At 41.7% G+C, this 17,552-nt stretch overlaps 1 protein-coding gene across 5 annotated transcripts in view; it reads right to left on the minus strand.

Moving 5' to 3' along the window:
- Window positions 1-217: 217 nt before the first annotated feature.
- Window positions 218-17,552, minus strand: part of PFKFB4 (6-phosphofructo-2-kinase/fructose-2,6-biphosphatase 4) — a 78,061-nt gene continuing 60,726 nt past the window's right edge. For 4 of the 5 annotated variants that reach the window (XM_044451122.1, XM_044451120.1, XM_044451123.1 and 1 more), the window contains 5 exons: window positions 15,888-16,017; window positions 14,656-14,718; window positions 12,523-12,587; window positions 9,723-9,814; window positions 218-4,107 (listed from right to left, as the gene is read on the minus strand). In XM_044451122.1, the coding sequence (XP_044307057.1) occupies window positions 9,755-9,814; window positions 12,523-12,587; window positions 14,656-14,718; window positions 15,888-16,017 (318 nt within the window). In that variant the 3' untranslated portion in view covers window positions 218-4,107; window positions 9,723-9,754. The remainder of the gene's footprint in view (window positions 4,108-9,722; window positions 9,815-12,522; window positions 12,588-14,655; window positions 14,719-15,887; window positions 16,018-17,552) is intronic. The other variant, XM_044451121.1, reaches the window with a different exon arrangement.

The following is a 17,552-nucleotide window of genomic DNA, read 5'->3' on the forward strand; positions in this document are numbered from 1 at the left end:
AACACCTCTACTAGTTCATACGCTCCATCCACAGCACACACACACAGCCTTTAACATGGTGAGGGTAAATCTAAAGGATGTTCTAAACTTGCACAGCTTCTCAAAGCGCCTCAAGATTAATCACTAACACTTGTGATGTATGCTAGTGAAGAGAATTCTAGACTATGTCTGCTTCACCCGGTGGGGAAAAAAACAAGAGATTAAAGTAACACAGCCCTCACAATTTAAAACTGAGTATTTATTATTCTGGAGCAAATGTTCTATAACGTTACTCTCTCTCAAAGTATTAAATTGAATGCCAGATATATCAAAGGACATCATTAGAATTAGTAAATGGATTAACTCTCCACATCTGAGTTAAAATCACATTCAAAATTATTTGTGTTGACTGTACAAATTATGGCAAGAGGAAATGATTTTCATAACAGTTTGAACTTCCCAGTACTCACTAAAAGCCATTCCGCACATTAAGCCATTGGGAACTCAAGTCTGCCTCTCGTATACATCGAGGAGCCTGCTGCTACGAATCCACCTGGAAGAGCAACAGTCTTATCAACAAGTTTCTCAGATTCACTTTTTACACCTGGAGGATTTAACATGTGAAGCAGCTTTCTAGAAACAGCAAACAGAGTTGACTATTTGGAAACCAAGGCGGAGTTGCTAGCACCTTAATTTTAAACTCATTTACTTGAAAATAAGTCCAACTAATTCAAAAGGGGCTTACTTCCAAGTTATGAGTTACTTGTAGTTATAGAGGGAATGGGATCAATGGGACTTAATGTTGGCCTTAACTACTTAAGTATGATGAAGACTGGATCTAACTGTGTGTATTTAAGACCGTAGTTTACATTGAATCAAGAGCTTTCTAGTTTTATATTTTTTTCAAGTATCAACATTAAATTTATAATTTAAATTTGCATACAGTGATTTTTTTTCAATTATACATCCATCCTGTAAATAGAAGTCACCGCTGTTATCACAGTTGGTTTAGATACAACCTATAAAAATATCTACTATATATTAAATATTTAGCTACAGAACTTTATAGCACACTGAGAAATACAAACAGGGAAACAAATACTTTTTCTGGTTAAGGAAAGAATATTTTACACCTATTGACAAAAATCAGCTTACTGCCTCAGCTAACATAAGAATATTTTCTTACAAGATCCACATTGCCATACAAGGTCCAAAGTAACTCCTGTACATTTTTCTTGAAAACTTTAACTTTTCAAGAATTAAATTAACCCCATTCAGCAAAATCCTTTGTATTCTGTGGCCCATATCCAGCAAAACTGGGGCAAGTTTGGTGTCTTGGTTAGGTTAGCCATTGCATGGCACTCTCTTTTCCACCTCACGCACCTCACGTCACGGTGCACGCTTCTCAGTCTCCTGTACTACTTTGCAATCTACCTGAATTATGATGTCATGACGTAAATGTATTATCTTACAGGACGGAATATAGTTAAAGCGCTTTGGATGTGTAGTTGCTTGAAGCATTTGACAGTCTAGCCTAGCCATTTTTCTAAACTAAGATAGGCTTGATGGCTTATTTCCACAGCACTGAATATATTTCTAGCTTGTTAAAGAAATACACAACACAAAAGCAGGTTGCGTTCCAGCATCCACACCTACATGACAACTGAAAACAATTTGAGCCTCCAACATGAAAAGCTAACACAGCCCGGGGCTCTTAACATGAACAGCACAGCGAGGTTCAATAAGGTACCAGTACAGACAGTGACATTTAAAAAAGGAATTCCCTGCTACAGAGGGCAAAGCTTTCTTCCTTTCTTCCTCCCAAGGGGCCCCCAATCTGCTGCTTGTGCCTTCCATCACACAAATAATTATTTACATTGTATATCGGTCTGGCAGAACAAATATAAAGGGACTAACATGCACTATCACTCTAATAGGAATCCATTCAGTACAAATTCCATTTATTTCAAAATATGGAACATATTCCCAGAGGACTGTGCCTGAAAGGAAGGGCTGATAAAATTTTGCAAATCTGCCTACCAGATTGCATTTCTGTATGCATAAGAATGCCTGAATATCCCAAGGGGAAGTTCCACTAGGCTTGATTTCTCTGCTGCCTTCCACTCAAGCAATGCATCAGGTGCGAAGGCCCACAAAGGCAGAGGTTTTTACGGGGCTGAGGAATATTTCACTATGAATTTACATATCCTGTTCCCATCCAAAAAGAGCTCCTCACCAATAAAGCACATAGATGGAAGAATTTTGTTCATCTGACCATACCAAAGTATTGTAAGTGGAAAAAAATCACTATTAAAAACAAAGCCCAAAATGCTTTCTCTGTAACTTTGGTTCACAGATGTTTTTAAAAAGGACGTCAAATAACTCACTGAAGTTTCATAATTGTTTGGTGTGCTTCATACATTGCCTTGAACCCTGTGCCATTTGCACTGATTAACCTCTGCCAATTATGTGCCAAGCTTTAATGTTATCGTCCTTTTACTTGTTCCATGTAACTTAAAGTAGTGTTAATTAAAACTCTTTCTTTCCATATGTTTATTTTTTAAAAAATAAATGTTCAAAGATTAAAAACTTTCATAAAGAACTTCCAAACATCCAACTTTTACCTATAAAAACTTCCAAAGACTAAGCTTCTGTATAGCCTGAAGTGCCTGATCCTGCCTAATCTTGGAAGCTAAGCAGAGTCGTCCCTGGTTGAAATCTAGATGGGTGACTTAAAACATTGTGAACTGCCCAGACAGCTTCAGCTATGGGCAGTATAGAAATGTAATAATAAAAATAGTAATAAAACAAATGTTAAATAAAAGTAATATTACTTTTACAAAGGCCTATGAAATGGGTTAATCTTACCAAAACTGTTTTAAAAATATAACCAGGGACGCACTTGGAGAAACAATTCAGTAAGACAAAAGGAGAGCACTTGATAAAATACCACCCTTGCAGACTTCTCACTAGGTGCTATGGAGTCTTGAAAAAAGTTATTGCGAAATGAGATATTTTTTAAACTCTTAAATACCACAGTGCAGTTGCTAAAAAAAGGCATGCAAATCTAATTTCCATGCTATAGCGCTTACCACATGAAAACATTGTTACTGAATGTGATATTATGGGAACGAGAAAGGAGGGCTGTGGAGGTGAGCTTCAGTCCCCCCACTCAGAGGCTCCTGTGCATCCAAGCCCAGGGCAGGAGGAAGCGCTGGAGGCAATTTCTGGCTGCCCGTGCCTCCCACCCTGCACAGCCTTTTTGCTCACCGGTCCAGCTGAAGAGCCCTGGCCTGGAAGAAGAGGCTCCAGCAGCTCAAAAACAAGCCATACCCCAGCTCCTCGAACTGTCCCTTTTAGCCACCTCTGCAGTTTCTTTGCCAGCCTCGGAGAACAGCAATTCTTGCTGTGTTGGCAGAAGGGGCAGGCAAGAAAACGGGCTGACTTGCAGCTCTGTCTCTGAGACCGGAGTTAGAAATCTACAATATTCTATATCTGGCATGTAAAGTCCAGTGCCACAGGGTTGCTTCCTTAATGCGTTTAACTAAATGGAAGGGGAAATAGGAATGAATCCTTACAGAGCTGGACAAAGACACTGCACACTGGAATACATATTTTATGGAATCTCAGAAAACCACTTATCTGGTAATGCTTGATCTTATAATACCTGAAAAAAAATACAATGCTACACCCAGAAGTCTGCAACTGGATGGTCTTTCATAGGAAGAAGAGCTTAGGGCAACATTCTAGAAGAATGCTGAAGTTAACCTCGGACATTAGAAGTGACAAAACAATTTCATACGTATTAACATCCACAGAAAACAACAACAACAACAGGATAAAGACAACATATATTAATTTAAAAGCCATTTCATTCTATGTTCCATAAATACTTGGTTTGCTTCAACCTTTAATGCCAAGTCTGCCTTGCTCAGGCATTGAAAACGTCTTCTAAAAGAGGAGTGTACATGTCTCTAGCTGCTTGGCTTTCTTGAAGACGTTCTTCACTGTTCTCGTGTCCCTGAGTGGTTTTCTTAGCACTGCTGCCGGTTCTGGAGGCCAGAAGGGCTACAAGTGATTAGGCACAGTCCTCAGGGCTTCTTCTCTAGAGCGGCTAACGCATACATTCTGAAAAGAAGATGAAGAGCGCGTGTCAACAAGCTTGATGGCTTTCCTGCTTTAAAAAAGCAAACAAACACTTCTCACCCCCAATATGTGAGCTTTGGCCTGATCATGAAATTTTCCATGCCCAGGATATTACTTGGAAAGATTAGGCCACAGAATATCCGTAGAACTAAAGCTGCAATCCTATGCCATCTTACCGGAGCATAAGTCCCACTGACTTCAGTGATATTTACTTACTTCCTAATAAACATACACAAGGTAAGGAGGCAGGACAGTGGTATTTTGTGCTAAATGCATTCAGAGGTCAGTTGTTTTCTATACCTTTACTTAGCAGTATGTTCTTTCAACCTGAAATACACACCTGAATATGAACCTGGCTTCCATCTTATCACACAGTAGCAACAACTTTGCAAATATTTAAGGGACTGCATCCAGATGGTCCAGCTCCACTCAAGTCTACTTGGCTTAGTTTTCCCTGGGCAGAAGCCTATTTCTGAATGTTTACCGGAAAGAGCCAACACAAGCCAAGGAGCATGTACAGCACTTCCTGGACTGTAGCTGAATAACCCAGCAGGCAACATACAATTCCTATATGCTTCAGGTGCTCCTACTTCTACTTATAATGCACCGTATCAGACACATCAGCCATTAATACTGCTGAAAACCCTAATGCGAGTTTCCATAGTGCAGGGGCAGGCAACCTTCTGGGGCTGTGGGCACAGCTGACCATTTGAGAAACTGTCCTGAGCGCCACTACAAAATGGCTGCCATAGCAAAGGACAAGTAACTTGACCCAAAGACTAGGCACTAAGCAGGGTGGGCTGTGGGCCCCAAAGCACTGAACAACCTCTTTCAACCCACTATTTTCAGCAGAACAGAAATCTAAGAACATAAGAAAAACTCTGCTGGATCAGATCAAAGGTCCATCCAGTCCAGCACTCCACACACAGTGGGGCAAGCCAGCTGCCCACAGGATCCCCCAAGCGGGACGGGTGCAAGGCCTCCTCCTGCCCAAGCTCCTCAGCAGCTGGTGTGGGCAGGCAGGCCACCTCTGGTGAAGGAGGGAGCCCATAGCCAGCAAGGCCGGTAGTCCCGATAGTCTCTCCCTCATGAACTTGCCTAATCCCTTTTTAAAACCATCCAGACTGGCAGCCGCCGCCACTTCCTGTGGCAGCAAATTCCATAGTTTAAATATATTCTGTGTGAAAAAGTAGTTCCTTTTATCTGCCCTAAACTTCCCCCTATCAGTTTCAAGGGATGACGCCAGGCTTGACTGCTATGGGAGAGGAAGAAAAACATCTGTGTCTCCACTTTCTCCACACCAAACATGTCTCTCCTGTCTCCCCTTATTTGCCTTTTTTCTAAGCTGAGCAGTCCCAGTTGTTGCGGCTGCTCCTGGCAGGGGAGCTGCTCCAGCCCCTGATCACTTTTGTTGCCCTTCTCTGTACTTTTTTCAACTCAGTAATGTTCTTTTTTCAGGTAAGGTGATCAGAATATTTATCACAGTATTACAAGGATAGTTGCACCAAATATTTGTGCAAGAGAAGTAAGGTTTTGGCAGTTCTGCTTTCTATTCAGTGCCTAATTATGCCTAGCATGGCGTTTTCCTTTTTCACAGCAGCTGGGCACCCCCCCCCCCAAGCTTCCTTTCGTGTCACTGCCACCTCAGATCCATTCAGCATGTACTTGAAGCTGGGACTGTTCACCCCAACATGCATTACTTGACACCTGCTAATATCGAACCTCATTTGCCATTTTGATGCCCAGCTTGGAAATACCACTTTGGTTTTAACCACCCTAGAAAGTTGGGTGTCATCAGCAAACTTGGCCATTTCACTGCCTACTCCTACTTCACAGTGAATTTAAGCGCCAGTGAGACAATGTGTTAATTGCAGAAAAGATGGGGGGAGGGAACCCTGGTGGGCTACAGAAAAGGTGCCTGTGGGTGCACCATGTTGCCTCCCCTGCAAGATACCCTGTGAGCATATGCAATGCACACAATTCTCTCAGGTGCGACCACTTTCCAGTCTCTCCTCTGCTTGCCAACCTGCATCCTGCCGCTACCCATTTGCTGCTGTCTGCTAAGTGGTGCCTCGAAAACCCACATGCTTCATTTATGCTTACCTGCATTAAGTGCAACCCTCAATCTGGCCTGTCACTGAAAATCCTGGTGGGGGAGGGTGCTGTTATTCTAAAAGGCAGGGCAATGTTCAATCAGGGTAAGCAACACTTGGTGCGGAATTAAATCAGTTAACATCAAGTACTAAGGGAAATGCCTGCTCCTGGCAGACAGCCTTGTGGGATCAGATGACACCAGCCAGTATAGATCTAGTCAGCAGCTACTTTTACTGGAGGTCCCTTTGAGGAGGGGCTCCTGCCACCACATGCCCTGGCCGTAGCCACCATCTCTTCTCTTTTCCTCTGGATTGGCAAATGGGAGGAAGAGAGAGAGAGAGAGAGAGAACCCCTCAAGGGCACCAGGGCTGCCAGCCACTGTTCCCTACCCAAGAAGTACCAAAAGTTTTGTATGAACCATGGGATGCCCCTTGCAGGATCAAGCAAAGCCTTGGACATTTTCAAGGAGCTCTTAGGGCTTTGAAAGTGCACTTGAACAACTGATGCGGATGGAGCAAGATCTACTCAGACCCCCAAGTATCTTCACACAGCACTTCTATGTGGGAACCTACCCTAATTCTATTTCAAAAGCCTGAATGGATCTTTCTCCCCCATCAGAAGTCACTGATAGAGTCTTGCTGATGCTCTCTAATTCTAGACAACTGCTATTTTCACAGCAAACACCAAGGAAGATTTCAGATTCTCCTATTTGTTTTTTATACTTCTGGTAAAATATTTCAAGGGGCAGTTGGACAACTCTCTCAGCGCTGTGCACAGAAGGAAATGCACCTCTTCCCCTTTCCCTGCACATCATGTGTGCATCCAAATCCCCACCAGATCATTATGGCTTGGATCTTCTGAGAGACTTCCAACTCTTTGTGTAGCATTTTCAGGAGACTGGAGGGAATACCAAAGGAAGGAGGAGGTCGGAATGTCCACTTCCAGCAGAATAGCTGATCCAGTGTAAAGCTGGGTCCAGTTCAATAACTGGAGCCATGACCAGCAGCTGCTGAGATTAGTAAAGGTTTTCATGTATCTCAGCACCACTGGAGAAAGCTACTGCGTGGACACCTACCCACTCTGCTATCGATGTCAGAAATTTGTTCCACAAAGTGACTTCTTAACACCACAGCAGGAATCAGAAGGAATCTGATTTAGGCAAACAGCTTGATGACGAAGTGAAAATAAACAGTCACTGTTATCTCCACACTAATAAGGAAGTTACTATTATTACTCTTAACAAGCACTATGTGCCACAAGAAAGAAAATGAAAATTTGATGGTGTGTAATAATAGCGTATTTCTAGTGAAATTTTCAAGTCAAAAGGGAAAACCATGCATGACAATTGTCCTTTGAGATCCAGTTGGTTCAGAATTCTGTTTCTAGCAAATGCCGTTGAGAACAAGCAGAGTAACCAATAACAACCATCATTTGCCTACTGCCATCCTGAGAAAAGAAGCTTACTTAATAGGAGTTGTGAAGTCACTGCCTAACCTTAGGTGCTTCATACACATGACCTGTGGATCTCCCATATTCCATCTTGTGTCAACTGATATCTATTGCCCCAAGGAACAATAAAACTGCCCACACCCCAAAATCACTGCACTCAGAGTGTAGCCATATAAATCCTTCAATGAAATCTATAGCTAAGGAGATAGATAGACAGACAGACAGAACTGAACTTATGACTATGCGGTGGACTACAACTCCCATAATCTCTTAACATGCTGGCTATGATATATGGAAGTTGTAGCCCAAAACATCTGGAGAACTTCAGATTGGCTAGCTTAACTGGTCCCAAAGACTGAGAATCCAAGAGCTCAAGAGATTATTCAGGACCAATGCAGAGAAGTTTTCTTTTCAGGCATCCAGTGCCTGCTGAAGAATCACAGGAGTGTTCTTTCTCCTTCCTCACCCCACTGGCTCCACAGCAGACATGGCTGCACATTCCCCTTTTGCAAAACTAAGAATCGTGTGTTGAAATAATCTATTCAAATTAAAAGAAAGAGATACAAATGTGTATTCCTCCAATGCTTACTGCATATGTAATTCTGCTAACAACACTCTGAGGAGCATGTTTTTTTTACTATTCCTCTGCATTTCTGACAGGGAACTTATCCCTTACTGTGGAAGATGGAAAATCAGTAATCAATGTACTGAAAGCTGTCCAATGCAAACAATTCTATATGGTTTAACAATAAAAGTCTCTATGAAAGCCAGACCCTCAGTGTTGGGGGTATATCACATTTTTTTCCTCAGTTTTATCAACACTGGAGCCAATTCCCCACCCCATCCCACAGCCTCTGATGTGAAGTCTTGTCTGGTGTGGCGGGGACAAACTAAATAATCACGTACGAAGTATACTACTGCAGGCAACAATATAGCTACACTTGCAAAAATGGAGTCTCATGAAGGGAGAACAGAGTAAAAAAGCAGGGAAAGGAGCAGTTGCTTACTTCTTTCCCAAGCAATCATTTCTCTTTTTCCAGTGGATCAGCCCCAAAGTGTTTTGAAAGCATGTACCCTCTCATATTCATAATTCCTCATTAGTTTTTTACACAAGTAATAAGCAATAGCAACTTCTATTTGCTAAACTGTAGAAGAACTATATTTTTAGGCTGCTATCTTAAAAAGAAGGCACTAGTACGTATTCCTTTCAGAAAAGATTATGAAGTAGTACTGTCACTGATTTAAAGAAATCCTAGTAATACATTAGTTGATTAACCAATACATTGGCATTTATATAAAGAAATATGTGAGTAGAAAGTCATCCGGAGGCAAGCGGCACACTTGCTTCGATGGAGATGCTGGATGTCTGTTTATTCCTACTACATGAGGGAAAAGGGAAATGCCTCTTCAGATGGTACATGGAATCATTTTAAACTATCTGCCGTTCTTATAAGTATTTATAATAAAATACTTTATTAAAAACTGCCACCCAATTAACTTATTGTAATCAATTAATCAGATTGATCAACGAAATGTTGTAGCCATATTAGATTTTTTTTAAAAAATGCACAAAGTTGGAATCGACCACCCATATCCCTGCCAACAATCCAAAGTTAAGCAATTAGTCAGCTGTCATATCTCTGTCACTGATGCTACGCACTAGTAGGACTAATGTCAGATGATGTTGTTATGTTATGCTCTTCTATGTAAAGCAATCCAATCACTCCAGAAAAAAGATAAATACTTATGATAAACATTAGCAAGAACTTGCAGTGATCCCATCTTATCTTCCAATCAAGTTTCAAGATACAACACCTTAAAAATGGACATAAAACATCAGTTTTAAAATTATCAATTGTCATTCAATTGGTATCATAGAAACCAGTCATTGAATTAATTTTAATTTGGGTGGGATGAATTAAATTTGCTTTATAGGATCTGATTGCGGGGTTTCAAAAATCATGCGTTACACAAAAACTGGTATTATCTGCCATTGATTCCAAAGTGATTGGAATTATTAGAATAAATGTAATATAATATGATGAAAACAGCACCACATGGTTCATAGCTGATCAGGACTCAGGATTCACTGGTGAGCAGGGACAGTTACAAGGGCTTCCTCAGGAGGTCTCGAAATGTCTACATTCTGTGTAATAATAAAAATACAGAGGAAAATGTTTATCATGCAACATCATCAGTCAGCCCTTTTTACTTGTAAACAGCTGAACTTCTTAAAGTAACAAATGCTAGCCCTTCATTTCTTCTTGAAAATCCAGCATCTTTGTTTTTAACTGTATACTAGCAAACACAGAGAGTGGAACTCCCTTCCTATTCATCCTTACACAGAAGTTAAATCTCAGGGTGTTTCATAGCAATTATTTCCAACTCAGTACGCATAGGATTACATCACTAATCTTCTGCTGGTGGACTAATAATCTGGGGCAACATTATACAACTAGCTTATATAGTTACTTCAATAAAATGTAGTTTAACCTGCTACTAAGAACACGTTATAATACTCATGTACTTTCAACATCCCAACCTCTTTTATATTGGAGATTTCTAAAATATTCCTACAAAGCAAAAACCAACCCAAGTTCAAGTCAATCAAAAACTAGTTTCATGCAATGTCTAACTAAAAAATCATGAGGCAATGGTAGGCAAGAGATTGTAAGAGTGGGAGCTATTTTAGGAGAAAATCTCAGCTACCATTTTCACTCATCTAAGATGCAGTATAATTTTGATACATGGCTACCATGACCAAGAACCCAATGATAAGACACCACACTTTTGGTGGTCCTTATTTCCCACTAAAAGTAAATTTACGGCTCAATCCTAAGGGACAGTTTTCCCATTACAGAGTAAATAGCTCTTGCAACCCTGCATAACCACCTGACTGCACCAAATCCTAAATCTGAAAATATACTCTTTTTTATGTTGTCATTCAGTTCTTGTTTCCTTCTCTCTCTCTCGTCGCAGTCTCAAATGATTATGTGGCATAAAGCCTGACAAGGCTAAATGCCAATATTGTGCCACAATATCCACCAACGCAGGCTAACATATGGACTCCTTTCTCAGACCTGCAAATTGTAAGGAAGAGTGCTCCAAAAGCGCAACGGGTTTACAAAGACCTATTATACTCGTAGCACTGAAACAGGACATTAACATCTTCCCACCAATCAAACAGCAGTGGATGTGCCATTTATAGAACACTCCTTGATCAAGGATACATAATGTTATTGAGGCTGCTCTAAGAACGCGACATTCAGATCCAACAGAACAACTTAGCATAATAAAAACAGTCAAGTAAGCATTCTGTTAACTCAAGCAGCTTGTGGCAGCTTTTAGACTTTCATCAAACATCTCATTATTGGCTCTGCCTCCTGCTAGCAGCATCATTTTCCCTGAACACAAAACCACCCCTCCCAAGAGTTACACATAGTTCACCATGGTTGCAGCCGAGAAAAGCACACCAGCTATCAAAGAGCCTCACTTCACAGCTAAATCCACTGAGACACCACACGCCAAATTAAGATGCCACCATGCAGTTCGAAAGGGGTAATGATTTTGACTAAAAATAAGGGAAAGGTCCAAAGAACACACGTATTCTTACAGAAAGACAACAGAACTACCAGAAAATAAATCTCCCTTTGTTGTACAAAACACTTGTCAGACTCTAAAAGCATACTGTATCCTTTATAAAAAAATACTATAATTTACCCAAGATAGTGCGTGTAGTCCAGGCCACTGAAACTAACCATGTACTGTACCACTTTTACCAGTGCTCACCAAATTATTTATTAAGTGCACATGTAAACAGATAAATGTTCTACAACCTCAGCCAGCCTACAACTGGGATTTTTCTGCCTAAACATGCATAGATGGCATGTATTATTATTATTATTATTATTATTATTATTACTACTACTACTACTACTACTGCTACATTATATACTACTACTACTACTACTACTACTACTGCTACATTATTTATATCCCATCTTTCTTCCCACAGCAAGGAATCCAAGGAAGCTCACAAGATCGTCCTTCTCAGCATTCGGTCCTCACAATAACAACCCTGTGAAGTAGGTCAGGCTGAGAGTCCATGATTAGCCCGAAGCACAAGAAGTGCTTCAAGTCAAAGCGTGGGAAATGCTGCATTCCCACATCACTGGCATTTATAGCCCACTCAAACAAGCATGTCCATCAGGTTTCTATTATCTGGGACGCCAATACCCATGGTTTGTCCCACACTGCCACTCCCACCATGGCATGCATTGGAGCTGTTCTTAGCCAAACTGTGGGGCTTTGCAGACGTGTGACTGCAGTATACAAGACCCACTCTGGGTGCTCCATTGGCAAGCCAGGCAGGCTCCCTTCCAGGCAATGTCTGTCAGGCAAGGTTTGCACCAACTTTAAGCATTCCAGAGAAAACAATCATGGGCTTTTGTCTGAGATGAAGAACAAGGCATGGATTTCAAGATCACAGAGGATAAAAAACACACACTGGCCCAGACCACATGAGCTCTGCTTCACACACACAGAGCTAACCCCTAAAGAGGCTCCCCAGGGCAGTTTGGGTATCAGCAGTTAACTAATGCCCAGAGTGGGCTTTACTCTAGAGCCAAACCAGACACCGCATCTATATGTTTATAGCATTCCTCCAGTACCCTTTTCAAAGTATCAATAAACCAAAAACAGCTGGAGGAATGGGCGGCCTGAAGGAGAGAAGCACTGCAAGGAGGAAGAGTGAACAACCCGTTCCCCATGGGCAGCTCCTCCCCTTGGATCCACCCCTGCCCCGGAAGAGACCTTTCTGTAGAGCTCCAAGTCCAGCCGGGCGAGGAGACATACCTGGGGCTTGTCTCTGTGCGTATTTACAGCCTCGACATTCAGAAATATGGACTCCACCTTGCAACCTAGAGGCAGAAACAGAAAGAGCCACTGCAATGGTTTTGCTTTGTTTTTTTAAACCTCTCCTGCTCACATCCCTGAAGTTTATTTAGAATGGTAACTTCTTGCCTGTAATTCAAATTAATACTGGAGATACGTTGGCAAAGGGCTAACGAACAAACTGCACCGGCAGCCTCTTCACACCAGCTTTTCCAGTGTCATTTCCTTCATGGCTACAAGCACAGGTGTCCAGAGGCACAAAGTCAGAGTGACTCATCTTTCCATAACTTTAGTGCTTTGGATATTCCCTCAGAGTGATGGGGAAATGTACAGATGACCCTGGCAGGGCCCTTAACTCATTATGTGCACATTCAGGACTTTTCTGACATCTCACATTCAGCAGTTCAGGAGCAGGCAGGAAGCACCCCCACCCCCATCACCACCACCTGCCGCCTCTGGGATCTCCTCGACAGCCCTGTTGTCACTTTAAAGTTCACCGAGTTGCTAGTGTGAACGTCTGTGGTCAGTTTCAGTGGAGGCAAACCTCAACAGTCTGAGTTTGTTTGATATGAAAATAAGGAACTTATTAGGCATACTATTAAACACAGAGCTTTTCAAGACATATGGTTTCCTATGTAAACATGCCAATTTCAAAATGAAATATATATGCCCACTAAATGAATTATGTGATACTGCAAACCAATTTTTGGTCTGAGCCATGTGCTCAGGAGTGCCATGTTTTTTAACTCTGCCCTGGGCCACTGTACACATCAGACTTTAGAGCTGTTCCTTAAGGTTCCTGTAAAACCATCCCTAAATAGATCCCGCCTGCCTTACATAAATCCATCTTGGACCTATCAAGTGTATTTGCAACTCATGATACATTTTGGACACTAGATGTCACTACACACTTCTCTTTGTTTAGAAGCATAACTAAATAAAACAACACAGCCAATGGTAAGATTGCCTTCTTTCTGAATTAGCTAGTGTGTAAAAATGCTGGATTAAAGTTTTGGTTACGGTTCTCTATCAAGTTTATTCTGTGTCAGAAGTTTTGAGTAATCTACAGAGGACAGAAAGGAAACTAAAAGCAACAAACAGATTAAAAACAAGACACATGGTAAAGTTTTCAGCTGCCAAGAGCATGTCATGGTGTTACTGGACCAACACAACATGGTGTTGTACACCAAGAGCCAATTCGTTGTTCTGAATGTGGAACCTCAGACTGGCAAAAGAGCACCATCCACACAGTAGAAGAAAGCATCCAAAGGGTTGGGGAAACCCTAAGGTATGCAGGACTACACCATCATCATCATCATCATCTGATAACGATGATGAAAATCGGAATGAGTAGAACCCCAAGCTGGCCCAATGAGGCCTTGCATGCTCAGTAGGAACAGAACACTGATTTGTTACAGGAGGAATGGAAAACTGAAAGTGGGGATGAGACAGAATGGAGCGACCTGAAGGGCAGCATGGCTGGCTGCAGCATTGAATAAGAACACTCTGCAACACATCATTTCCAGGTTAGCTGAAGGAACATTCCTTCCATATATGCCTAACCAAAACACCTTTACCTGGGAATAAGCTCTACTAAATTCATTTATGTATTTGATTTTGATTCTGCCTTTTTTCTTTTTAAAGAACTTAAAAGTGGCTTACATCATTCTCCTCCCTCCTCCTCTTGCTCGCAATCTTATCCCCACAACAACAACCCTGTGAGGTAGGTTGCGCTGTGAGTCTGTGACAGACCCAAAGTCACCCAATGAGTTCCATGGCTAAGCGGGAACTCGAACCCAGATCACTCGAGTCCCAGTCCTGCACTCTCAACCACTACATGATGCTGGCTCTCTAAATTCAATGGAACTTACTTCAAAGCAGACATGGGTAGGGAGGACTGTGGTATAAATCACCATAAAACATTTTGCTGAATTTGTTTTCTTTGTAAACAGCCAATAATTCTTTTTTGCATACGATTAATTAACATCAGAATACAACCAGCAGCCTGCCTCCTATAAATGTTCCATTTTTCATAAAATTTATGCTCCATTTGAGTACAAGGTAAATTCTGAAGCTAGGTTTTGCATTGCTTACCGTAAGCCACTGGGGTTAGCTTTAAGACAGTATGCAGCGGGCACTTAAGATAAGGCAGTTGTTCTAAAAAGAAAAAACAAAACAGTTGCCGTTTTCCCAAAGCACTTTCTGTGTAAATTAGATAAAGGCATCTCTTTTGACAAGAATTGGTGAATTATTCTACTTATTTATTATCTGGCAGATTTGTACCAAACCTCAATCTTCAATGGTTTATGCGAAAAAAAAAGGCAAAAAAAGCAACATCACTGCAGCTGCAGCTCCAGCTCTATTCAAAATTTTGTCCACTTGGAAGCAGCAGCACATTGCAATGCCTAGAATAAAAGGCCTGAATAAAAGAACATGTCTACATGCCCAAAACTGTGTGTGCAAAGCACAAAGATGTTGACAGAACCTCCAGGAAGAAAGTGTATTCTCCACTCCCCTGACCTCAGCTGGCAGAAGAATCCAGAGAATGGCTTCCCCAAATTCTCTTTAAGGTTCAGGTGTTCCAAAGAGGAAAAGAAAACCCTAATGCTCCAGAAAAGCAAAGCAAAGCAAAAGCGGTCTGTGTGCCACCTGTAGCAGGAAAGGGGCAAGCAATAGCCCAAAGAGGGCTACGGGGGCCCATCCAGCCCACCAGATTCTGTTCCAGATGAAAATCTTTCTTGCCAATCACAATTCCAAGCCAATACTGCAGTTCTCTCCATTCAAAGCAATACAGCGCCACAAGCCTTTTTGTAAAAGCCCATTCTGAAGCCTAACTGCAGCATGGGGGGCATTTTGATTTGGAGGGATCTGCTACAGAGTGAGGGACCAACCTCCCATTCCCAACATTATGATCCCTTCAAAAGGAGGAGGGCTGCAGCATGGGGCAGGGGTCAGGATGGAGAAGGAGCATCGCATGGTCTGCATGCAAGTGCACACAGGTGAAAGTGAGAGAGGGAGGATTTAGCCTGGACGGTCCCATTGGCACCTCCCCCCTCCACACACACAATTGCCCCCACTGTGCTTGCCCAGAGCCCATTTGGCTCCCAGCTCCTAAATTTTCCCACCCTTGACTTATGGAATGGCTTCACCTGAAGCCAGAGGCGACTTGAGCCATGATGTGTCAAGAACACCCATTTGCATGCACATTTTTGATGGGCAAATTCGACAGATAAGAGCACCATTAGAAAATCCATATCAAACTTGCTGCTGACAGACCAAGCTGAAAATTCTCCATGAGCATTTGCAGGCAAAAGGGACCTACCTACCTGCAGGCTTATCCAGAAAGTAAGCAAGCAGGCAGCGCATGACAGCTTGATGACAGATTACAAGCACATTTTCCTGCCTTTCCAGCTCCATAATTACTGGCTCCAACCGCTGAACAAGATCTTCATAGGACTGGAGCAGGGGAGAATTGACAAAAAAAGTGAGTTTCCAGAACAGTATAGCTGTTCATGACTCAAAAGCATATTTTTAACACGCTGACTCAAAATAAAGCTTAATTTATTGATAACATTAAAAATATGGTGGTCCAGGAAACACGTAACTGAGCAACCCATCAAGAGACCTGTACAATTCTAGCTCGTATAATCAATATAGGCAGGTAATCTTTGATTAAGATTGAAGCTCACTAGCACCAAAAACATAAAACTGCAGTTTTACCCATTTGTTTGGATATTGTATTTTGAAATGGCAAACTGTTAAACAATTGTGACTGTATATACAGGATAAATGCTATGCTGCCATGTTATGGGGAGAAAAACACAGTTGCAGGAAATTAGTTAAATTAACAGATGCTTGAAGCATTCAGTCCAGTGCATTTATGCAAGGAGAAGATTCTCTGATAAGAAGGCACTGTGTGTTTGCTAAAGGAAGTTGTTTTTTCCCAGTGCATGGTCGCCAGCATTTTTTTCTTGGCAGGCCTCTATGCCTTTGAAGGTTAAAGTTAAGCCACTGTGCCAGAAATGGAAATCTGAATGAACTTTTACCCAGCTCACAGATGCAAAGAGTACCAAAGTTGCACTGGTAGAGTTGCTGCTTGACACATAAGCTGCTAAAGGTGAAGCAGCCCTTCCATTGATACACTATTCTTATTGCAAGCCATCTTTCCACTTTTCAGCAGCTTGTAAGAGTTCTAAACAAATAAGTACATTTCAGAAGGTAGATCAGTTTATTCTGTCTGAATCAAGCAAAAAACTGTGAGGAGCAGTATCACACTGTTACATGGGGAAGCAAAAGGTACTTTGGTTCCTTTCCCATTTCAGTCTCCTAGCACATGGTTTTCCTCAATACTCTGCAATTCACCTTCAGGCAGATTAAACTCTCTCTCTCTCTGCTCTTTATTAGTTTGCCTTGACCTTCCCACTCTCCCTTTTATCTCTGCAATATTTCCCCATTTCTCTCTCATATTTCACAGGAAGAAGTCATATCTGGAAAGACTACATCCAATACTGCAATTTTCCTGTACGTTCCTAACCAGCAGGCAGAGCAGTGTCCAGCTTGGGTACCATAAACCTTTTGAGGCCCAATCCTATGTAAGTTTAGACATGAAAAAGTTCCACAACTCCCAGCATGCCCCAGCTAGCCAGAAAACCCAATCTGTACTGGTTTCTTAACCCTTAACAGACTGCTGTACTCACAACCCAAGTGAAGTGGTGAATGGAAAATTAATGGAGACTGTAGGAAAGATCTGGCCATGAATATGAGAAGATGCACACAGAACACTCTTGTGAATGCTGCACGTACCCCCTTTCCTCCCATCCACATACACACACACAGAGATATCTATACATTATCAAAGTTAATCCATATATTCAACTTAGGGATGCAGAAGATAATGGGCTGATTAGTCACAGCTTTTTCTGATGTGCTTTTAGAGTTCATGTACTGTACCATTCAGAGTTTTCTGACCATCTTTTTCTAAAGCTTAGCAA

This window comes from Varanus komodoensis, unplaced genomic scaffold (assembly GCF_004798865.1).
Source record: "Varanus komodoensis strain SLA01 unplaced genomic scaffold, ASM479886v1 scaffold6_2, whole genome shotgun sequence".
In the NCBI taxonomy this organism is placed as follows: domain Eukaryota; kingdom Metazoa; phylum Chordata; class Lepidosauria; order Squamata; family Varanidae; genus Varanus; species Varanus komodoensis.